At 46.3% G+C, this 21,261-nt stretch overlaps 1 protein-coding gene across 36 annotated transcripts; it reads left to right on the top strand.

Annotated features, from left to right (window-relative positions):
* The first annotated feature begins 912 nt into the window (after window positions 1-912).
* On the top strand, window positions 913-20,123 carry ZKSCAN5 (zinc finger with KRAB and SCAN domains 5). Of its 36 annotated transcripts, none has more exons than XM_060405656.1 (7): window positions 913-979; window positions 2,203-2,720; window positions 10,675-10,813; window positions 13,212-13,294; window positions 13,528-13,660; window positions 16,388-16,996; window positions 17,792-20,123. In XM_060405656.1, the coding sequence occupies exons 2-7, from the start codon at window positions 2,307-2,309 to the stop codon at window positions 18,907-18,909; spliced, it is 2,496 nt and encodes an 831-aa protein (XP_060261639.1). In that variant the 5' UTR covers window positions 913-979; window positions 2,203-2,306; the 3' UTR covers window positions 18,910-20,123. The 36 variants fall into 36 exon arrangements, with proteins under 36 accessions (XP_060261639.1, XP_060261648.1, XP_011959991.2 ...); XM_060405665.1 differs by having other exon boundaries at window positions 13,525-13,660; window positions 16,388-16,833; XM_012104601.4 differs by having other exon boundaries at window positions 13,525-13,660.
* The last annotated feature ends 1,138 nt before the right edge of the window (window positions 20,124-21,261 follow it).

Here is a 21,261-nt window from a genome sequence, read left to right as displayed (position 1 = left end):
CCTCTGACCCTCATTCCATGTTTCGGTTTGAGTGCTCCCGGTTTGCTGACGTTTTAGTGTGTACACAATAAACTTTCACTAAATACTACTTCAGCGATTCAGTGGTTTCACGTCTTTTTTTTTTTTTTTTTTTGGCCGGAACTTTTGACGATTCTAAATATAAAAAGTGAAACCATAAAAATACTACATTGCACAAACCGCAGTGTCAATTTAAGCCTCTCCCGCTATAGATCTCTTTGACGATAGTAGGAATGTTTTGCATTTCTTCATTCATAAGGTAGACCACGGCACAAGGCATTCTCAAAATTCTATCTCTGATTTGAGTGAAAATTCACAACGTACTATAAAAATAAAACTGGGAGTATCGAAGGATTTGCTGTTGTTCAGTCGCTTAACTCGTATCCGGTTCTTTGCGACTCCATGGACTGCAGCAAATCAGGTTTCCTTGTCCTTCACATCTCCCGGAGTTTGCTCAAACTCAGGTCCGTTGAGTCGGTGATGCCATCCAACCATCTCGTCCTCTGTCGTCCCCTTCTCCTGCCTTCAGGATGATTTATGCCTTCTAATTCAGAGTGGAGTCAGTGAGCCTCATTCACTTCGTGACTTGTAAGACACTCTTGTCCTGTCTGTCGAGTAACTTCGCAAATGGATACAAAATGAGAGTACTAAAGATGGGACCCCTCTTGGCTAGAGAAGCCCTGAAAACACCGCTCCGTCCACTTCTCAAGAACGCAGACCTTCCGCCTTCTCTCCGCAGCCAGGAGGCGAGTCCCTCCGACACACTCAGGCCTCCACTGGGGCCTCTGAAGAAACGCCTCCCTGCTTCCCAGCACGGTGAGACTGAGGCTGCGAAGAGAGCCGCTGCCCTATTGGCTAGAGGGCGTGGCCCGCGCGGTGCTTCCTGGGAGTTGTAGTCCCCCGAGCCGCCGGGGCTCGGGTCTGACGTTGGATGTTTCCGCCGGCTGAGCTGACCGCTGCGGTAAGGAGGTGGGTGTGTCTGGAAACGGGGTGAGGTGAGTGGCGAGTGGATTCGGGTGTAGAAACCGAAGGGTCCATTAAAGAGAAGTGAAGGTTGCCGGCTCGCAGAAAGGTACGGACCTATTTCGAACTGCGGCGAAGAGCGCCGGGGGTGAGGGAGCGCAAGTTCCACGGCCAGTCAGACACTAGCAACTGTGGCCAAGCAAGCGCTCTGGACACCTAAGTCCCCGCCTCTGCCCCCACTCCAAGGAAAGGGGCGGACTCGGACTGTTTAAACGGCTCTGGCGTTGAGTGGGGGTAGAGAGCGGCTGTGTTTCCCACCCTGCTGTAGCTGCGTCTGGGTGGGCGGGGAACGGCCGCGTTGCTGGAGGTTGGACTGGGATCCATCTCCCAGCCGATTGGTCCACAGCCCTTCCGGGGGCGGGTCTTAGGGCGGAGCCTGGGGCGAGCACTTTCCTCCTGTGGCGAGGCAAGGACCTCCGGGATTCCTAGAGAGGACTCGGAAGTGCTCTCGTGGGGGCCGGGGGTGGGATTTCTGGCTCTACCCCGGCGGTCAGGAACGCTTGGACATGCTTACTTCCGGCGAGGGAGTGTTGCGAAGTGTCGGCTTCGGCTTTTCTCTCCGCTTGTAAGAAGAAACCGGTCTTTCCCCACCCTTGGCTGCGGGAGCTTGGTCTTCTAGGAGAGCTCCCAGAGACGGGGGCCTTGAGCAAAAGAAATGGCCTTTGTGTCCAGTCGAGAGTCCTGTCTCTAACCTTGACCAGTCTGGTTTCTGTGGCTCGGGGTCAGGGGTGATGGTGCGCAATCCAGGTAAACCCTGGTTCTCTTCGGGACCCTTGAAATCTCCCGTTGGTCAACCAAGCTCTTTTGGCTTGAGGGACAAGACCGACTTTGACCACTGTAACGTTTTTGACCTCTGTTCCGACTTAAGTTTGGCTTGTGGTAGAGAGAAGGAGCGGCTGCGTCTGGACTAGTTAGTAAGTCGTCCTACTATTTATATGAAATATAACGTTCTTTATCACTAAAATTGTATTTGATGAGCCATAGGTCAGATTTTTATTGCTCTCTCTCCTGTACACTTTTTAAATATTAGAAATATTCTGTGTTGATCATTTTGTGGGTGGAGTGATCACGTTGTAAAGTTACTCTGCTGCAGGGTCATCTTTAGGGTAGATGACCTCTTTGTCATCTCTTTGATAATAACGATTTCCAATATATCAGTAGGTTGCATAGTAATGAAGGTGTCCTTCAGAAGATCTCAGAGAGCAGAGAAACGGATTCGATCAGTGTAACCCAGCTTACCTGGAGCGAGATCCCGCTGAGTTGGAATGATAATGACAGGATCTGGGGAAGTTATAGACCTAGACCCTCCCTCGGAGACTTCACCAGAGCAAGAAGACCTTCTGATAGTGAAGGTGGAAGAAGAAGATTGCACCTGGATGCAGGAGTACAGTCCGCCGGCGTTCGAAACTTTTTACCAGCGCTTCAAGCACTTCCAGTACCACGAGGCGTCAGGCCCCCGGGAGGCCCTCAGCCAGCTCCGGGTGCTCTGCTGCGAGTGGCTGCGGCCAGAGCTACACACCAAGGAGCAGATCCTGGAGCTACTGGTGCTCGAGCAGTTCCTGACCATCCTGCCTGAAGAGTTCCAGACCTGGGTGAGAGAGCATCACCCGGAAAGCGGAGAGGAGGCTGTGGCCGTGGTAGAAAATATACAAAGGGAACTAGAGGAACGCCAGCAACAGGTGAGTGAAGGAGGAGGCCTTAGAACAGTGAGGAAGGAGGCGGAGAGTTCAGGAGCAGCTGAGCAGGGTGAGGTCTTGAGCGCCCTGGTGCTTCATTCATATTCTTTTGTTCTCCTGGGATTAGGTCCACTGTGGAGATTTCCTGCCACTCCAGCAAAGAGAAGCAGTATCCATGTGTTAATCTGGAGAAGAGAGTCTGCGATTTTGTTTGTTTTAAATTACCCTGTTTGTTTTTTGAGTGACATGATACAAAATTCAGAAAGTGAATAAGGTTGTAATGAAAAGTAAGTGCCCCTCCCACCCCTAATTCCCCAGCTGCCTGAATTCTTACCAGAGGCACCCATTGTCCCATGATACTTGTCTGTCCTTACAGAGGTACACTATTCTGTACATCATTAGGGTCTACGTGTATGACGTTTTTTAAAAAAATACAAATGCTTTTTACATCACCTTGCCCTTCTGCCTCTTGGTTTTTTTTCTATTTTAAATGTATTTCCTCCTCTTTAAAAACTTTCTTATTGGCTGTGTTGGGTCTTCACTGGAACAACGGGATCTTCTAGTTGTGCATGGACTCTCTAGTTGTGTGGTGTGGGCTCCAGAGAGAGTGGGCAGACCAGGGATTGAACCCATGACCCTTGCATTGCATGACAGATTCTTTAACCACTGGACCACCAGGGAAGTCCCAGCTTTTTTTCTTATAGTGTATCCTGGCTTGTTCTATGTCAATGCATAGAGTGCTGCCTCACTGTCTGAAACTGCATTGTGTTACACTGTATGGGTGTACAGTAATTTAAGGCTATTTAAGTTGTTCCTTTCGATTGTCTCTGAATCTTTAACAAACTTTGCTGCCACGAATATCCTTGCCATCCATTATTAGTTGCAGAATCAAAACTGAGAAGTCAGTTGTTGGCTCAGAGCCCATACGCATTTGTAGTTTGGATAGCTGTTGATAGATTGCCCTCTGCAGAGGTTATACCAATTTATATCCCTGGCAGCCATGTATCAGAGAAGTTTTTTGCTCAAAGCCTGGTATCACAGTGTTATCCAACTTAGAGATTGTTGCCAATCTGAAAGACGCAGTATTCCATTTCTTTGCAAGTTTCACATGCCTTTTTTTCTTACTATGAGTGAGCTTGATCACTGTACATATTTTAAAAGGCTGTGCTTATACTCTTTTTTGTGAACTCTCTGTTTGTATTCACCTATTAGAAAAAGCAACTACTGGGTCTGCCATCTGAGTTGCAAGAGTTGTTTCCTCCTTCTGTTGTTTGTCTTTGCTTATGGAGATTTTTTTGCTTTGCTGGTTTTCCTTTTTCCTTTTTATGAAGTCAGTTTAAATTGTTTAATTTATGATTTCCGGGTTTTGTACCATAATTAGAAACGCTGTCTCTGCTACAGTAATATAAGAAACCTTTCTCATTGTTTCTTCTCCATTGTGTGTTTGTTATTGTTTTTGTTTGACCCTTTGAAATGATTGATCTTTCTGGAATTCATTTTGCAGTGGTGTGTTTGCAGTGTTTATAGCTCAGGTTTTTTTTGAGATGTCTATCCAGTTGTCCCAGCAACTTGTATCAGTTCATTTCAGTTCAGTCGCTCAGTCATGTCTGACTCTTTGCGACCCCATGAATCGCAGCATGCCAGGCCTCCCTGTCCATCACCAACTCCCGGAGTTCACTCAGACTCACGTCCATCGAGTCCGTGATGCCATCCAGCCATCTCATCCTCGGTCGTCCCCTTCTCCTCCTGCCCCCAATCCCTCCCAGCATCAGAGTCTTTTTCAGTGAGTCAGCTCTTCCCATGAGGTGGTCAAAGTACTGGAGTTTCAGCTTTAGCATCATTCCTTCCAAAGAATACCCAGGACTGATCTCCTTTAGGATGGACTGGTTGGATCTCCTTGCAGTCCAAGGGACTCTCAAGAGTCTTCTCCAACACCACACTTCAAAAGCATCAATTCTTCGGTGCTCAGCCTTCTTCACAGTCCAACTCTCACACCCATACATGACCACTGGAAAAACCATAGCCTTGACTAGACGGACCTTTCTTGGCAAAATAATGTCTCTGCTTTTGAATATGCTATCTAGGTTGGTCATAACTTTTCTTCCAAGGAGTAAGCGTCTTTTAATTTCATGGCTTGCAGTCACCATCTGCAGAGATTTTGGAGCCCCCAAAAATAAAGTCTGACACTGTTTCCACTGTTTTCCCATCTATTTCCCATGAAGTGATGGGACCACATGCCATGATCTTCGTTTTCTGAATGTTGAGCTTTAAGCCAACTTTTTCACTGTCCTCTTTCACTTTCATCAAGAGGCTTTTTAGTTCCTCTTCACTTTCTGCCATAAGGATGGTGTCATCTGCGTATCTGAGGTTATTGATATTTGTCCTGGCAATCTTGATTCCAGCTTGTGCTTCTTCCAGCCCAGCGTTTCTCATGATGTACTCTGCATAGAAGTTAAATAAGCAGGGTGACAATATACAGCCTTCTCATACTCCTTTTCCTATTTGGAACCAGTCTGTTGTTCCATGTCCAGTTTCAACTGTTGCTACCTGACATGCATATAGGTTTCTCAAGAGGCAGGTCAGGTGGTCTGGTATTCCCAATCTCTTTCAGAATTTTCCACAGTTTATTGTGATCCACACAGGCTTTGGCATAGTCAAGAAAGCAGAAATAGATGTTTTTCTGGAACTCTCTTCCTTTTTCCATGATCCAGTGGATGTTGGCAATTTGATCTCTGGTTCCTCTGCCTTTTCTAAAACCAGCTTGAACTTCAGGGAGTTCACGGTTCACATATTGCTGAAGCCTGGCTTGGAGAATTTTGAGCATTACTTTACTAGCGTGTGAGATGAGTGCAATTGTGCAGTAGTTTGGGCATTCTTTGGCATTGCCTTTCTCTGGGATTGGAATGAAAACGGACCTTTTCCAGTCCTGTGGCCACTGCTGAGTTTTCCAAATTTGCTGGTATATTCAGGGCAGTACTTTCACAGCATCATCTTTCAGGATTTGAAATAGCTCAACTGGAATTCCATCACCTCCACTAGCTTTGATCGTAGTGATGCTTTCTAAGGCCCACTTGACTTCACATTCCAGGATGTCTGGCTCTAGATGAGTGATCACACCATCGTGATTATCTGGGTCATGAAGATCTTTTTGTACAGTTCTTCCGTGTATTCTTGCCACCTCTTCTTAATATCTTCTGCTTCTGTTAGATCCATACATTTCTGTCCTTTATCGAGCCCATCTTTGCATGAAATGTTCCCTTGGTATCTCTAATTTTCTTGAAGAGATCTCTAGTCTTTCCCATTCTGTTCTTTTCCTCTATTTCTTTGCATTGATCGCTGAGGAAGACTTTCTTATCTCTCCTTGCTATTCTTTGGAACTCTGCCTTCAGATGGTTATATCTTTCCTTTTCTCCTTTGCTTTTCACTTCTCTTCTTTTCATAGCTATTTGTAAGACCTCCCCAGACAGCCATTTTGCTTTTTTGCATTTCTTTTCCATGGGGATGGTCTTGATCCCTGACTCCTGTACAGTGTCACAAACCTCTGTCCATAGTTCATCAGGCACTCTATCAGATCTAGCCTCTTAAATCTATTTCTCACTTCCACTGTATAATCATAAGGGATTTGATTTAGGTCATACCTGAATGGTCTAGTGGTTTTCCCTACTTTCTTCGATTTAAGTCTGAATTTGGCGATAAGGAGTTCATGATCCGAGCCACAGTCAGCTCCCAGTCTTGTTTTTGCTGACTGTATAGAGCTTCTCCATCTTTGGCTGCAAAGAATATAAGAATCTGATTTCGGTGTTGACCATCTGGTGATGTCTATTTGTAGAGTCTTCTCTTGTGTTGCTGGAAGAGGGTGTTTGCTATGACCAGTGCATTCTCTTGGCAAAACTCTATTAGCCTTTGCCCTGCTTCATTCCTTATTCCAAGGCCAAATTTGCCTGTTACTCCAGGTGTTTCCTGACTTCCTGCTTTTGCATTCCAGTCCAGCAACTTGTATAGCAATCCCTTTTTTTCCTTGTCTGATTAAAATGTCATCTTTATTAAATACCAAATTTTTCCATGTATTTTGGTCCATTTCTGTTCTTTTTATTCTATTTTACTGTCTTACTGTCTGTTCACATATCAGTTTAGTTCAGTTCAGTTCAGTTCAGTCGCTCAGTCATGTCCAAATCTTTGACCCCATGAATTGCAGCACGCCAGGCCTCCCTGTCCATCACCAACTCCCGGAGTTCACTCAGACTCACGTCCATCGAGTCAGTGATGCCATCCAGCCATCTCATCCTCGGTCGTCCCCTTCTCCTCCTGCCCCCAACCCCTCCCAACGTCAGGGTCTTTTCCAATGAGTCAACTTTTTGCATGAGATGGCCAAAGTACTGGAGTTTCAGCTTTAGCATCATTCCTTCCAAAGAAATTCCAGGGCTGATCTCCAGAATGGACTGGTTGGATCTCCTTGCAGTCCAAGGGACTCTCAATAGTCTTCTCCAACACCACAGTTCAAAAGCATCAATTCTTCGGCGCTCAGCCTTCTTCACAGTCCAACTCTCACATCTGTACATGACCACTGTTCACATATCAGTATTTTAATTATTTGAGCTCCGCAAAGTGTTTTGGTATTCAATAGGTCTGCCCTTCTCCCTTCCAAATTTTTTTTTCCCAATATTTTTTTTCCATGTGAACTTTAGAATACTTACCTTCTACCACCCCAAGAATCCTGTTGATATTTTTGTTGGGATGACCCAAAATCAGATGTTCATTTAAGGGAGGATCTGTGTCTTTACATTGTTCTTCTCTTCCTTTGTCATTTCTTACCCTTTCTTACTCATTTATCACCTGACTTTCTACTTCCCTCCTGTTGGTAGGCCCATATTCTCCGAAACTTTAATTTTTCTTTTTTGATAGCAAAGAAACAAAAATTATGGGATCCTAGGTCTGTGAGTTTGAAGCTAGTTAGAGAAGCTGCCTCATTCTTCATAGCCATTGCCCTTCATTGTATAGGACCAGCCTCATTCTTCTTCTCTTCTGGGTCAGAATGTTCCAGAACCTTCAGGTGTCAGTGTTCCAGAGCATCCTCAGGTTCTTCAGATCATGGGCATGAGGCAAGGGGGCAGCAAAGGGGGCTGCAGCAGACCCTCTGCCAGACCCTGCAGCTGAGCTGAATGTTTGTCTTGCAGACAGGAGTGTTTGAATTTTTTTTTATTGCTTCTGTTAGGACAGGAAGTAAAGATTCCTGGTGCCATTTGGTTATTCCTTTGGTGCCTGAAATGGTAAAGAGTCTGCTTGCAGTGCAGGAGACCTGGGTTCAACCCCTGGGTTGGGAAGATTCGCTGGAGAAGGGAATGGCTACCCACTCCAGTATTCTTACCTGAAGAATGCCATGGACAGAGGAACCTGGTGAGCTACAGTCCATGGGGTCTTTAAGAGTCAGACAAGACTGAGTAAGTAACACTAACACTAACACTGACTGGCTCGCGGACAGACTTTACCCTACTCTTTTATAGTAATAAATATTCAAAATCCTAGTTTAAAGCAAAAAGCATTTTTATTTATTTTAAAAATACTTATTTATTTGGCTGTGCTGGGTCCTGGCTGTGGCATGTGATATCTTTAATTGCGGCATATGGGGTCTAGTTCCCTGACCAGGGCTCAAACCTGGGCCCTGCATGCTGGGAGTGCAGAATCATAGCCTCTGGACCACCAGCGAAGTCCCCCCAGAGCTTTTTTTTTTTTTCAAAGCGTTTTTAAATGGAGGATTTACAGTAGGTATTACACATTGACCTCTGTCATTGCGACATGCACCCCATCTGTGAAAGGAACACTCAGATCATTTCTGGGTGGGAATCAGGGATTTGAGGCCCAGAGGTGCAGGTTTTCCTAAGGGCCTGCTCAGCTCACTGTGTTTCCCTTTCTCCCTTCCTGCCCTCTGTATCCCTGACATTGTTCCTCATCTTTATCTCCAGGTAGTTCTTGTCTCTGGCAAGCCTTTTCCCAGGCGTATCCTCTGTCTCTCCTTATGGGTTTCTGTGTCCGCTTCTCAGGGGACCTCTGGGGCTGCTTCACTTCTCTGGTGCCCAGGTGCCCTTTGGCATTTTCTTCACTTGTCCTGAGCAGGTCTATAAGGAGACACACACGTCCATGCAGAGTCATATTTGCCACAACTGTGTTGCAGCCGCCTCTTTTTTTGTTTTCCCTGTCTTTTTTTTAAAAAACAACTCTGCTTGTCCTCTCTGTCTTGGAGCAGCATTTTTTTTTTTTCTTCTGGCTTTGCAGCATGTAGGATTTTAGTTCCCTGACCAGGGGGCGAACCCTCACCCCTGCATCGGAAGTGCAGAATCTTAACCACTGGACCCCCGGGGAAGTCCCTAGCCACCTCTTAATGTAATTCCTATGCCGAGTTTTGTCAGGACCAGGAGGGTTAAAATTGAAAGTGCTTTTGAAAGATAAGGGAGGGTGAGAGGCGGGGAGAGCAATTCTATCTCAAAACAGGATCTGATTACCTGCTTCGATGGCATTGAGCTAGTACTTTTCCAGAAGAGGCAGATTGTAGAGAGACTGGCTATGGATATCCCAAGGTTGTATAATAGCAGAAAGATAGAGACATACCGGTCATGCGCTAGCCCGTCTTGGCATTTGTTTGTGCTACTTGAACCTGGTCTTCTGGGTCTCTGAGTGTGATTGTTGAGTCCTGTGTTGATCTTTCCAAGCTCATTTCTCTTTTTTTTTCCCCACTTGACTAAACTTGGCCAACTCTGGCTTTCTGCCTGAGGGTCTTTGAGTATGTCACTTTATCTGCCTGGGTCACTCCTCATTTTTCTCCTGGCTGACTTCTTTCATCCTCCAGGTGTTGACTTCAGTGACTCCTCAGAAAACCCTTTGTTGGCTACCCAGTCTAACATAGGTCTCATCTGTTCTGCCTTACGGCATCGCGTTCTTCTCTTTCTGACATGTAACACAGTTTATAATTGTGTATTTATTTCTGTGTTAGTGTATTTAATGGAAGATGTCTTCAACTAGACATAGGCCATGTTTATTCAGCCACTGTGTAATTAGTGCTGGATTGTTGTAGACACACAGGTAATACTTGGGCAAAGAATGAATGAAAGAATAATGTGAACTTGCTGAACTCCTTTCTTCAGTTCAGTTCAGTTCAGTCATTTAGTTGTGTCTGACTGTTTGCGACCCTGTGGACTGCGGCACGCCAGGCCTCCCTGTCCATCACCAACTCCCGGAGTTCACTCAAACTCATGTCCATTGAGTCGGTGATGCTGTCCAACCATCTCATCCTTTGTCTTCCCCTTCTCCTCCCGCCTTCAGTCTTTCCCAGCATCAGGGTCTTTTCAAATGAATCAGTTCTTCACATCAGGTGGCCAAAGTATTGGAGTTTCAGTTTCAACATTAGTCCTTCCAATGAATATTCAGGACTGATTTCCTTTAGGATGGACTGGTTGGATCTCCTTGCAGTCCAAGGGACTCTCAAGAGTCTTCAGCAACACCACAGTTCAAAAGCATCAATTCTTAGGCACTCAGCTATAGTCATATCCATACATGACTACTGGAAAAATCATAGCCTTCACTAGACAGACCTTTGTTGGCAAAGTAATGTCTGATTTTTAATATGCTGTCTAAGTTGGTCATAACTTTTCTTCTAAGGAGTAAGTGTCTTTTAATTTCATGGCTGCAGTCACCATCTGCAGTGATTTTGGAGCCCCCCAAAATAAAGTCTGTCACTGTTTCCACTGTTTCCCCATCTATTTGCCATGAAGTGATGGGACCAGATGCCATGATCTTCGTTTTCTGAATGTTGAGCTTTAAGCCAACTTTTTCACTCTCCTGTTTCACTTTCATCAAGAGGCTCTTTAGTTCTTCGCTTTCTGCCATAAGGATGGTGTTATCTGTATATCTGACTCTTTCTCAGCCCTTCCTGTAACGTGCTGATTAATGTGGTTGTGATTGGCAGATTGTGGCGTGTCCTGAAGGGCTTCCTCCGAAGAGCGTGCCACCTGGAGCCAGGCCTGAGTCCTTCAGTCACCAGCTTCTGCCTGTGGATCCCCAGGCCGAACACGAGCCACAGAGGCCTCATCTTCTGGAGGAAGACGGTTAGAATCTGGGCTTCCATGGAATGGGTGTGGGCATCCCGGCTGTGTGGGTAAGCTGTTCTTGTAGCGAGAGACCTAGGTCTGGGCAGCCTCTCCGCAGTTAGCATCATCTGGAGGTGGGGAAGGGTTGGGGTGGGGAATCGAGTCCTTGGTCAGCTTGGAGGCCGGCTAGGAGCTGTACTAATATCCAGTGCCATGTGAAACCTGTATTGCGGCTGAAGACAAGTCTAAGTACAGGTACTGTTAAAAGATCTAGAAGTCTTTCATGAAAGTATCATTGTGGTTTTGCAATGGTTTTCCAACTCTCCATCATTCATTTTGTTGTCCTAAGGCTGATGTTGACAAAGCACTCTAGTTCCTAACTGCACTTCTGTCAGTTCCGCCATTCCTATGAAATCTGATTTTAAGCTGTGTTTCACAAGGACCTTTAGAGCATCTGACCTCTCTTTCTCTCCTTCAATCCCTCTCACCCTCACCTCACTGTTACTAACCTCTATGAGACACGTCAAGGAGGAGAAGTGCACACCTAGTATCTCATTTATGAGGATATATGTCCACAGGTCTGTCATCTCTAATCAGAATCTCTTGCTATGGGCTATAGAGTCTTTCTTTTTTTATTTGGCCAAGCCCTGCTGCCTGTGGGATCCTTGTACTCCAACCAGGGATCGAACCCATGTCCCCTGCATTGGAAACACAGTTTCAACCACTGGACCATCAGGGAAGTTCCTGGATATATTTTAGGATTTAGAACTTTTAAGATTTACTAAGATGATCTGATTTATATACCATCCGGATTGGAGGTGGGACCCCATATTGGTTGTCTGTCTAGTTGCTAAGTCGTGTCCAGCTCGTTTGTGTCACTTCTCTTTTCTGCCCTGCTGGCCAGACCCAGCCAGTTTGCTTACTCCAACGGAAAATACTAGGTTGGGGGGCTGGTCTGATGCTCTGGGGCAGGCTGCACCCTCATGCCTTTGATGGCACTGAGGGCTAGTTTTCTGTCCCTGGGACTCATTTCAGCTTGAGAGGGCCAAGGTCATTTTCTTAAAAGCTAGAAACAGTGGGTTTCACAGGAACTTCAAAAAATATGAGTGGACTTATTTAGGATGTATTATTCTAATTATTCCAGTTATATTGGAAAGTAGTCTGTATTCATAATTACTACTTCGGTGTAGACTGTGTTCATCCCTTTCTTTCACGCCTTCTTTTGACTCTAGCCACACTGCTGGGTTCAGATCCATCTCTGTCTCTGGCTTTCACCTCTAACCATTGTCTCCTCTTTTTTGGATCTTTGCTCATCTTCCTAGTTCTGGGATACAAGCAGGCTCCATATGCATATGTTAATACATCTCTAGGACCCGGGACACCATAGGAAGGTCTGAGTCATCAGGTGAAAGGGTAATAGCAGGTGGATCTGTCCAGGTCAGGGTGCATGAGGCAGGTCCGGATGCACCATGAATCTCAGACAAAGGAGCAGCAGAGGTGACAGCAGAGGGTCAGATGGTCACCAGCATCTGGAGACCAGACCCTCCAGGCGTTGCACGTGTGGGTCACTGTGCTGGGAAGGCACCTTTATCCCACCTCGTTCCATCCTACCCCTCCTTCCAGAGTCACTTCCTGTGGAAAGGCTTTCCTGCTGCTCCCACCTCCTGCTGTCTACTCTGCAGATGCCCCCGGTTTGTTCCTGCTGGAACTTGGGTGAACCTTGAGGATAATGCTCTCTGCCCTCTGGCAGTAAGGCTTCCAGTCTGCCCTCCCCCTCAGACAGTGAGGTTTTGGAAGACAAGATTTGCTTTATCTGCCTGTTCTCATAACTCACAGAGTAGATTTACTTGTAGACCAACTAGGACGCAAACTAGTCGGCTGTCTGTGAACCAACCACAGTCATTTTTTGAAGGGAGAGAGGGTGGACTGAGGCCTTGCTGATGATCCAAGTGTGGTCCCAAGAGTGGCAGTGCCAGCGTCACCTGGCTAGTTAGAAACGCACAATATGGGGACCACCCCGTTACCCTTGAGGCAGAAGCTACCCTGTACCAAGATCCCCAGGTGATGTGTTTGTACCTTAAAGCTCGAGAAGCCCTGGGCTCTTGGCGGTGCTTCAGCTTCATGGAAAATGTGGGCCTGTGGATATTCTTCGAGGTGATGAGGTCTGACCTTGGCTGGGCAGCAGCGGGACTATCCTGACTGCTTAACCACAGCAGGGACCCTGGTATTTTCAGGGGAAGGCTGAGTACAGGGTAGGTGTGGGGTCCCAGAGTGTAGAACGTCTTGATGGCCAACCAGAAGAATATGGCCTCAGTGCCACAGGGCACCATGGTGGTTTCTTGAGAAAAAGCAGAACATGATGGCAGTTGGAACTGGGCAGAGATTCTCACTGACTCCTCTTTTTCTCCCCTCGCAGCACTTCCTGCTCTCCAAGTTTCCTCCCTTCCCCTGAAGGACAGCCAGGAGCTGACAGCCTCGCTCCTCTCCACTGGGTCCCAGGTGAGCCAGCGTCCCTGTGCCCACGCCAAGGGACCCACGTCGGTTCTTGGGCATATAGCTGCCTTAAGCCTGACTCTGTATCAGGGTTCTATCTCTTTAACCAGAGACAGAGCTCGTCTGGGTTTGTGGTCACTGTCTTTTCCTGGTCCGCTCCCCCCACCCTCCGTGAAGCACAGTCCCTCCCCTCTGAGCCTAGGGAATGAGGATTTAGTGGCGATCTCGTATTTCAGAAGTTGGTGAAAATTGAAGATGTGGCGGACGTGGCTGTGTCCTTCATCCTGGAAGAATGGGGACATTTGGACCAGTCCCAGAAGTCCCTCTATAGGGATGACCGGAAGGAGAATTATGGGAGTATGACTTCCATGGGTAAGAATGATTTCGTTTGTGTGGTGCAGGACATCTTCATTTTGTTATCCATAAAGAGTATTTCTAGCATGTCCAGTAAAAGCATGCATGTTATGTTTATTTATTTAAATTTTATGTCGGATATCGTTGGTCAACAGTGTCGTGTTAGTTTCAGGCGTACAGCACAGTGGGTGTTACACGTGTATGCATGTAATTGCTATGATTTTGGCTATTTTGTTTTTCTGTGAGAGTAAATCAGCTTTCTCCATCTCTCTCTCTTTTTTTTTCTTATTCAGCTTATTCTTATTATTTCCATCATAATAAGAGTATGATTGGAGTAGGAAATGGCAACCCACTCCAGTATTCTTGTCTGGAAGATTGCATGGACAGAAGAGCCTGGTGGGCTACAGTCCATGGGGTTGCAAAGAGTTGGACATGACTGAGCACACCAAGAGAATGATGGAGACCTGATAGTGCCTTGGGGATAGTATTTGCAGTCAGGCAAATGTTGTGTTTAGCTTAAAACTACAAAATTGGATCTTAATAGATTTGTAGTAGTGATCATACTCTGTTCCTTGACAAATTAAGTCATTGTTAACTGAGTAATTCTCATTTGGGAAGCATCTCATACTTTGCTGAATAACCGTTTGGTGAAGTAGTTATAATTTTTCTAATAACTATGAATAAAAGTAGCATTCTTCTTTTTCTGCCCCCTCATGTATGGTTGGCTAGTTCACTCCATTGGGCTTCCTGATGGCTCAGATGGTAAAGAATCTGCCTGCAGTGCCGGAGACCTGGGTTCGATCCCTGGGTTGGGAAGATGCCCTGTAGGAGGGCGTGGCAGCCCACTCCAGTATTCTTGCCTGGAGAATCCCCATGGACAGAGGAGCCTGGCAGGCTACAGTTCACAGGGTTGCAAAGAGTTGGACATGACTGAGCAACTAGGCACAGCACGCTGCATGCGTGGGTGGCTAATTCAGTCCATTACTGTTCTCAGATCACTGGTACCTGTGTGACATTCGCCTTGGCATCTGCATTTCACATGTCTTATCCCTTCTTGCATTTTGTGCCCCAGATGAGATTTTCAACCTATTTCAAGTTAATGATCTTGGAAACTAATATTTGGCTGTGCTGCCTGGAGCAATTTTAGAGAACCTCAGCACTATCGCAGATATTTTGAAGCTTATGGTTTGTAGCCTCTTTTGAATGAATTCTTTGGGACGAGTCACTGTCAGGCACGCTGGTGGACTTTAGATGGAATCCATCCACCATAAGCCCAAATTTCTTTTGAAAAGCATTATCCCAGTTTACATTGTCTGAGGGTTTAGTGCACTCACAGGCTTTTATTTAAAAAGGAACATTTCCTACTGCTCTTTCATATTTTGTTTCCTTTATTACTGTTGATATATATTTGTATTTTCTTTGAGTTATTTGCACATGCCCTCTGCTTACTTGTCTATTGGGATCTTAGTGGTAGTCTCAAGGAATTGGTTATGTAGTATAACTATTATATTTAATGCAAATTTCTTTCATTCCCTACAATTAATTTCTTGGTCTAATTTGAGTCAGTATTGTTTTATCTTTTTCAGTCACTTTATAGGCATTTAATGGGTTTCAGAGTTGCAGAACTTGGCACACTTCTTCTGCGTATTATTCTCCAAGCTGTGTTGAAGTCTTTGTTATCTTAGCTAGTTAATGCGTTCATCATTCGGCTGTGCTGGGTCTTCCTTGCTGCGTCGGCTTTTGTCTAGTTGCTGCTCTCCAGTTGTGTGAGGGCTTCTCGCTGCAGTAGCTTCTCTCATTTCAGAGCACAGGCTTGAGGGCACGGGCTCAATAGCTGCGGGGCACAGGCTTAGTTGCCCCGCGGCGTGTGGGATCTTCCTGGACCAGGATCAAACATTTGGATGTAGCTGTTGAGAAGAATGAGTAGGAAACTAGCCAACCTTAGAAACACAGGATACCAGACAGGGTGCCAGGGAGGTTTTATATAATGTTTGAAAACAATTTTTCTCTTTACAAAAAATCTTTTTAGAAAGTTCTCAATGGGCTATGATCTCTCTCTCTAGCCTTTAAAGAAACATTCCTATTTTCTGTGAACCACTGAAAGTTTATCTTTGGAGACTCTATTAAATTCCAATGTTTTGAGTGAAATATGAGTTGCTGATCCAGTTACGCGGGGAATGGACTGCAGCCTTTAAAGTGTCTCTTTCATCAATGACCACTGAGCGGTGCTCTAGCTCTCAACAGTCATAGGGCCTCTCCAGGTGTAGAAAGAGTGCTTTTTTCCCTTGAGACTGATTGACACCCAACTGAGATTCTTTGGGGATTGGAAAAGCTAGAGAGATCCTTTTTCTTCTCCGGGCTGTGAATGAATAGGAAGGGGAAGGTGAGGACTGGGTTAGCAACATCACCCAGCATCAGATTTTACTGCGAATAGTTAACACAGCACAGGTGTTCACAAACAGCTACTGGACGGAAGTCCTGTACCAAGAGGAAGTCATTGTCCTTAAATGAAATGACTGTTCTTCCAGTCTCATCCCACTGATCCATTCCTGCTGGCTCTGTTTTCCCCTTCCTGCCTCACTTTCCAGCTTCACTGGTCCTCATCCCATGCCTGTATTGTGAAGTCATTTTGCAGATGGCTTTACAAAGTCGTGCCTTGCTTGTACTTGTTGGTTTCATGTAATTTTCCCCATTCCTGAATGCAGGGAGTAAGCTAACGTTTCCATTTTTCCTCTGTCATCTCAGATTATGAGTCCAGAAACGACAACGTGGAACTCACAGTAAAGCAGATTTCTGATGAAGCTGAATCATCCTGGATGACTTCAGGAGGCCCTGAAAGAATTGTTCCCCTGAGTCAAGAGTTTGGAGAAGTTAGCAACCTTCACAGTATGGTAGAAAGGTGGCAGGTCCACCCGCCAGTGGGGAGATCAAGGCAGACCCCTCCCCAGAAGAGAGAGCTCAGGGCCATCACCGACATGACCCGGAAGCCACCCACCAGCGGCGAGAGGGGGCACAGGTGTAATGACTGTGGGAAGTTCTTCCTGCAGGCTTCCAACTTCATCCAGCACCGGCGAATCCACACGGGTGAGAAGCCCTTCAAATGTGGCGAGTGCGGGAAGAGCTACAACCAGCGTGTGCACCTCACCCAGCACCAGCGTGTCCATACCGGCGAGAAGCCCTACACGTGCCAGGTGTGCGGCAAGGCCTTCCGTGTCAGCTCCCACCTGGTCCAGCATCACAGTGTGCATAGCGGCGAGCGGCCCTACGGCTGCCCTGAGTGTGGGAAGAGCTTCGGGCGCCACTCGCACCTGATCGAGCACCTCAAGCGCCACTTCAGAGAGAAATCCCAAAGATGTAGGTGTGAGCGGTTGGTCTTCGGAGCGTAAACGAGACAGGAATTGTTTTATCAGCTTAGAACCATCAGACAGATGGGTGGGGATGGTGGCAGCTGTAGAAGGCTGGGACGGAGAGTTACCCTCTGTTTTATTATCACTTTACTGTATGGCTTGTTTTTTTTTTTAATATTTATTTGGCTACTCTGGGTCTTAGTTGAACTTAGTTTGAACTCTCAGTCTCAGCATGTGGGGTTTAGTTCCATGACCAGGGACTGAACCTGGCCCCTTTCATTGGGAGCGCAGAGTCTTAGCCACTGGACCACCAGGGAACTCCCGACATTTCTTCTGGCTCATTTCTCCTTTTTCCTGGCTCCTAATTGGATATTCTTCCAACTCCATATCCCCCTCATATACCTTTGCTTCCCATTCTCCGGGTCTTCATCAGTTCTCACCATCTTGTGTGTATCTTTGTTCTGTCTCATTCTCTCTCCATGGCTCATATTGGGGTGAGGGTCCCTTCCACATTTCCTACCGCCTCTCCCGTGTCGGAATTCCTTTCTCTCCTCTCTGGGTAATAAGTGTTTGGCTTTTCCCTATGACTACCTGTCCTCAGTCTTTCTCATCACCCTCCCAAGTAAGCTCTCTATTCTTTATCTTGTTCACTGAACAGACACCAAAGCACATACATGCTCCCCTCCTCCTTTGTTACTCCTATTACATCATAGTTTCATCTGATTATCCTCTCTTTCCTGCTAGTTTCCTTTTTTTCCGTAAAAGGACCAATAACATTTTCATTTCCTCTTGACTTTTGCAGGCGGCAATAGAAGAAGTAAGAATACAAAACTGAATGTTAAGAAGAAAATTTCAGAGTTTTCAGAAGTGGACATGGAACCCACAGGTAGACTCCAAAGAAATGTGTCTCCAGTTCAAGATTTTGGAGAAGGCCACGAGCACCAGGGCAAGTTGGAGAGAAAGCAGGGAATGCCCATCAAAGAGATACTAGGACAGCCCTCTTCAAAGAGGATGAATTTCAGCGAAGTCACCTACGCCCACAAAAAGCCCTCCACTGGAGAGAGACCCCATAAATGTAACGAATGCGGGAAGAGCTTTATTCAGAGCGCACATCTTATCCAGCACCAGCGGATACACACTGGGGAGAAACCATTTAGGTGCGACGAGTGTGGGAAAAGCTACAATCAGCGTGTGCACCTGACTCAGCATCAGCGGGTCCACACTGGGGAGAAGCCCTACACCTGCCCCTTGTGTGGGAAAGCCTTTAGAGTGAGGTCCCACCTGGTTCAGCATCAGAGTGTGCACAGCGGGGAGAGGCCCTTTAAGTGTAACGAGTGTGGGAAAGGCTTTGGGAGACGTTCACACCTTGCTGGGCATCTGAGGCTCCACTCGAGAGAGAAGCCCCACCAGTGTCATGAATGCGGAGAAGTCTTTTTTCAGTACGTTAGCCTCATTGAACACCAGGTGCTCCACATGGGCCAGAGAAATGAACAGAATGGTGTTTGCGAGGAAGCATACAGCTGGAACTTAACGGTGATCGAAGATAAGAAGCTTGAGTTGCAAGAGCAGCCTTATAAGTGCGATGTGTGTGGCAAAGCCTTTCATTATAGTTCAGACCTCATTCAGCATTACAGAACTCATACTGCAGAGAAAACCTATAAATGTGATCTGTGTGGAGAAAGCATCGGCCAGTGTCCCCACATCAAACAACATCCTAAAAGCTATTCCAGCCTGAAAGCCCATCAGTGTAATGAATGTGGCAGAGGCTTCACTCTGCAGTCACATCTCAATCAACATCAGAGGATCCACACTGGTGAGAAACCCTTTCAGTGTAAAGAATGCGGCATGAGTTTCAGTTGGAGTTGTAGCCTCTTTAAACATCTGAGAAGTCACGAGAGGACAGATCCCATAAAGACCTGAAGTGTCTAGAGGTTCCTATCGTAGAACAGCTCTTACACAATTTTAGAGACGCCTTCCTGAAGAGTAACCCTATTCCTATAACGAATGTAGTCACAACCTCAAGCATCTTCTTCAGCATAGCCATCAAACCTACAGATATGTTGAGATCCTTCAGTTAGAACTTAGGACACTGGAACATCCACAGCAAGTACACATCTGCTTTCCCAGTGGGCAATGCTTTCGCTTACATGTTCATGTGCGAGAGTCTAGATGGAAGAGAACGATATGGTGGGTGGGGGGAGGCCCTCAGAAGGCACTCATTCTTCATGTGAATCTCAGAACATTGACACTGGGAGAAGCTTCATGAACTCAGTAGAAATACGCTTCATTTGTAGTTTCTGCCTTGTTTGACAGCTAATCTGTTCAGGGAAGAGCACAGTGAAAGAGAGAAATTTCAGCATGATCTTGGTGTTGGTATCTCAGCAACGAACTTTAGCGGTAATGCCAGTCACTGGAATGCTCCAGGTGTCATTCCCATGTTGAGTATTTTAAAAACCTTTGAAAAGAAATTGATTTTTAAAGTATTTATATCTGGGCAAAAACGAGGTTCAGAGGCTAGATGGTATGTGTTCTTACTGCCTTATTCAGTCAACAGCTTCTCCATGAAACACACTCTACTTTTCTGTTTTGTCTTTGATTCTCCTGGCACCACGATTAGCTAGTAGAAAAGAAGTTATGTTTGTAAATTCAGGAGAAGCTGTGTTGATCTGTCTCGTCTTAGGGAGAGGGGAGTGGGACCTTTGGGTAATAGAGCTGATAGGCCAGGCTGTGGACTGTTTTTTATTGTTACCACACAAATGAGGGTGGCTTTATCCACAGAAGGAGTTGGGCCAAATTGAATTGAGAATTGAGTTGTGGTCCAAGCAGTATGTGCGCTAACTCCCAGTTGCCCTGAAATGGATCTCCCCCATAGGACAGTGGATAAAGAATGAGTGTCAACTTGGGTTGCCACTGGATTTGAAAGGAAACATTCATAGAAGCAGGGAGGTCCTGGTCTGGTGCGCCCTGCCTTTCGGAAAGGTCTCGGAAGGAGTGGTGGGGAAAGATGATGACGTGGAGGAGGGTTAAGCGGAACCTGTTTGCTAGAGAGATGGTGAGAGGCTTTTGGGCACTGCTGAAGTCCTGCTTCTGCTGATGGCCTGAATTACAATAAACACCTAATGAATACCTGTTCATTGTGTGTGTTGTGCACTGGTGCCCAGGCCAGGTCCCCTTTTCCAGGCTGCCATACCTGTCTCCCAGCTGCTCTTGAGTTTTGGCCGCCAGGTGCTCACAGCTCACGCACTTCTCTGGAGGCTCAGGTGAAGAGAGCTGTCCACCCAGGAGTCAGCCGCCCACCCCGCTCCCAGCCAATGACTGGCTGGTACAGGGTTACAAAGGCTGGCTCACTCGCCTCCGGTGGGAAGCAGGCGCAGCATGCTCCAGGCCCACCCTTTGTGGATCAGGCAGAGGCAAGACTGGTTATCAGACCCCATCCATTCTCTTGTCCTCTGCTGTCTCATCCCCTTCTCCCCTCCCTGTCCTCAACAAGCCACATGGGTATAAATGCTTGTCTCAGGCTTTGCTTTAGGCAACCTGATCTGAGGCGCATGGTGCCATGAATTGTCTGAAAGAATGGACTGGCCACTCACCACGAGGCAACAAGGACCTGTCACCAGTGGTGGGCGGAACACTAGTAGTCCCAGGCATGTGGTGGCCATTCAGTTGGGAGACACTCACTTTGGTGAACTGGGATGGAATACAGATAGGAAGGGATACACCAATTTGGGTAAGTTTTGAGGAACAAAATGAAAATGATTGTGGAGTCGAGTGGCTCTGGCTGAAAGCCACTGATTGCTTAAAGAGAAAAAATGACACTCGGGGCAAATATCCACCAACTTAATATATGAGTGTCAGAGGGCCTCCTTGGAAGCATTTAAAGAGACTTGTCACCTACAAACACAGAGCTAAAGGTGATTTAAGACAATTGAGAATGACAGCTTCAGTAAAGCCTGGTGTTAATGTCCACCGTGCTTTAAACATCATGCTAAGTGCTTTATGTGGATCACCTCACTTAATCCTCACATGCAATCGTTTCACTTAATAGCACTTTCATTTTACAGTTGGGGAAAACTTGACATTCAGAGCAGTTAATTCATTTGCCCAAAGTCACACAGCCAATAAGTGGCAGAGTGAGTATTTGAATCATGGTCACTTTGCCTCCAAAAGCTAAGCTCTTAAGCACCAAACTATGTCTTAGATGATTAAACATTATGAAGTGATGAAACTTCTTGTCAGTTTATTTTGATCCAAATGGTAAAAACATTAATAGAA

This window comes from Ovis aries, chromosome 24 (genome assembly GCF_016772045.2).
Source record: "Ovis aries strain OAR_USU_Benz2616 breed Rambouillet chromosome 24, ARS-UI_Ramb_v3.0, whole genome shotgun sequence".
Lineage (NCBI taxonomy): Eukaryota > Metazoa > Chordata > Mammalia > Artiodactyla > Bovidae > Ovis > Ovis aries.
The sequence above is the reverse complement of the archived record's forward strand: the minus strand, read 5'-3'. Positions and strand labels throughout refer to the sequence as shown.

What these genes read in the sequence shown, in the direction of transcription:
- ZKSCAN5 (XM_012104601.4), top strand. Translation starts at nt 2,307, where the DNA reads ATGATAATGACAGGATCTGGGGAAGTTATAGACCTAGACCCTCCCTCG. An exon ending in TCATCTTCTGGAGGAAGACG is followed by an intron (nt 10,814 to 13,211) that starts GTTAGAATCTGG and finishes CTCCCCTCGCAG; the next exon opens with CACTTCCTGCTCTCCAAGTT. An exon ending in TGGGAGTATGACTTCCATGG is followed by an intron (nt 13,661 to 16,387) that starts GTAAGAATGATT and finishes CTGTCATCTCAG; the next exon opens with ATTATGAGTCCAGAAACGAC.